Consider the following 2,317-nt stretch of genomic DNA (forward strand, 5'->3'; position numbering starts at 1 on the left):
AAGCCAGGAATTCTTTGTAAACTAGACATAGAGAAGGCTTATGATCATGTCAACTGGAACTTCTTGTTGTATAATGTAAGACAAAATGGGTTTTGGGGAGAAATGGATCAAATGGATAAAACATTGCATCTCCATTGTTAGATTCTCTATTCTTATTAATGGATCTCCCGAAGGATTCTTTCCTGCACACAGAGGTTTAAGACAAGGAGACCCTCTGTCTCCTTTTCTATTCATATTAGCAATGGAAGGTCTTAACAATATGGTTAAGACAGCAAGAAGTCAGGGTTGGATCAAAGGTTTTGAGGTAGCCAAAAATGGAAACAATAGTCTGGAGGTTACACATCTCCAGTATGCTGATGACACTTTAATTTTTTGTGATGCAAAAGAGGAGCAACTGAGGTTCTTGAGAATTATCTTGGTACTATTTGAAGGCATTTCAGGACTGCACATCAATTGGAGAAAAAGCCACTTGTTCCCCGTCAATGAAGTTCCTGAAATGGAGCATCTGGCACTGATCTTGGGTGGAGAAGTAGGAAGCCTACCTACTATTTACCTTGGTATGCCCTTGGGAGCAAAGTCTAAATCTAAGCTGATTTGGAATTCTGTTATTGAAAAATGTGAAAAGAAGCTGGCTAGATGGAAATCCCAATATTTGTCTTTGGGTGGTAGACTCACCTTGATCAACTCAGTCTTAGATTCTCTTCCAACATACATGATGTCCCTCTTTCCCATTCCTGCAGGGGTTACTCAGAGACTTGATAGACTTAGAAGATCCTTTCTTTGGCAAGGAAACAAAGAAAAAAGGGTTGTTCATTTGGTTAAGTGGAAATCTCTAACAATTGGCAAAGCTCATGGTGGTTTAGGCATTAGGAACCTGAAGAACCAAAACAAGGCCCTAAAGATGAAATGGTTATGGAGGTACTCACAGGAAATTGAAACCTTATGGAGCAAGGTAATCAAAGCTAAATATGGTGAGGAAGACAAGTGGGTATCAAAGGTAGTTAATACAGCATATGGAGTTAGTTTATGGAAGTCCATTAGGTCACTTTGGCCTGTGATGAAGAGTCATTCTTCCATCAGAGTAAATAATGGCAACAAAACCTCCTTTTGGAAAGATAACTGGTTGGGAGTTGGTTGTTTAAAGGAACTCTTCCCTGATATATATGGTTTGGTTCAACATCAGCATAGAACAATAGCTGAAGTATGGACCCCCCAAGGTTGGGATCTTATATTTAGGAGGATGTTAAATGATTGGGAGGTGGATAGGTTAACTAAGTTTTACAAACAATTGGAAGACTTTAAAGGGTTACAGAGTGGGGTGGATACACTATGGTGGCAGGGACACAACAAAGGTATGTATAAGGTAAGTTCAGCCTATAAGCTCTTAAACCATTCAAATCAGCAATTAACTAATTGGCCTTGGAAGCATATTTGGAAAGTAAAAGTTTCATATAAGGTAGCTTGTTTTACTTGGCTGCTAGCAAAGGAGGTTGTCTTGACCCAAGACAATCTCAAAAAGAGAGGGATTCCACTGTGTTCAAGGTGCTTTCTATGCGGGGAAACAGCCGAGACAATCAGCCATCTATTTCTTCACTGCACTGCACGACAACAGATCAGCTATGGAAAATCTTTATTAATCTCAGAGGTATAGCTTGGACAATGCCTAGTAAGATTACTGAAGTGCTTTTTAGCTGGGATGAAGCTGGAGGTGGAGCAAGAGACAGAGATAGATGGAGGGCTGTCCCAGCATGTATTTGGTGGACAATCTGGAAAGAAAGGAATTCTAGATGTTTTGAGGACAGGAGCAACTCAATACAGAAGATCAAGCTAAACTGTGTTTTACTTTTTTGTTTTTGGTGTAAGCAGAGCTACATAGAGGACACTATGTCTATCCTAGATATTCTAGAACTTTGCTAGGACTGCATAGCAGAACTTCTCTTTTCTTTTGCCTTCTTGTAAATATGGTTTCAGTACAACCTATGTACTGAGTTGATTAATATATACAAATATGTTACCATCTCAAAAAAAAATAAAGGAACTAGTTTTTTTTTAAAGCATATACTTAAAGAGAATAGTTCAGAATGGCAAAAGGGAATGTGCTCCAAAACCAATGAACATTGAACAGATCAGATTAAATGATGTCTATATAGCTACTTTCTGATAAGTTTTTTTTATAAGTAAAGGCTTTTATTAAAAGAAAGTACCAAGATGGAACGGAAATAAGTACAAACTTTGAAACTACAACAAATTCCCCATCATGCTACATAGTCCCCCACCCCCNGTGCCACTGCAAAATGATTAGGCTCGTCTCTCTGGT

The 2,317-nt window shown here is 38.6% G+C and overlaps 1 protein-coding gene across 1 annotated transcript; it reads left to right on the forward strand.

The window, feature by feature from the left end:
- Positions 1–241: 241 nt before the first annotated feature.
- Positions 242–1,831, forward strand: LOC109244948. Its single transcript, XM_019412115.1, has 3 exons — positions 242–1,352; positions 1,457–1,645; positions 1,692–1,831. Exons 1-3 carry the CDS (start codon positions 242–244, stop codon positions 1,829–1,831), a joined length of 1,440 nt encoding a protein of 479 aa, XP_019267660.1.
- The last annotated feature ends 486 nt before the right edge of the window (positions 1,832–2,317 follow it).

Source organism: Nicotiana attenuata, unplaced genomic scaffold (genome assembly GCF_001879085.1).
Source record: "Nicotiana attenuata strain UT unplaced genomic scaffold, NIATTr2, whole genome shotgun sequence".
Lineage (NCBI taxonomy): Eukaryota > Viridiplantae > Streptophyta > Magnoliopsida > Solanales > Solanaceae > Nicotiana > Nicotiana attenuata.

Excerpts from the sequence above, each read along its gene's own strand:
- LOC109244948 (XM_019412115.1), top strand. The coding sequence starts at position 242 with ATGGAAGGTCTTAACAATATGGTTAAGACAGCAAGAAGTCAGGGTTGG. Across the intron at positions 1,353-1,456 it reads GTGGCAGGGACACAACAAAG|GTAGCTTGTTTTACTTGGCT; the intron begins GTATGTATAAGG and ends GTTTCATATAAG. Across the intron at positions 1,646-1,691 it reads AATCTTTATTAATCTCAGAG|CTGGGATGAAGCTGGAGGTG; the intron begins GTATAGCTTGGA and ends AGTGCTTTTTAG.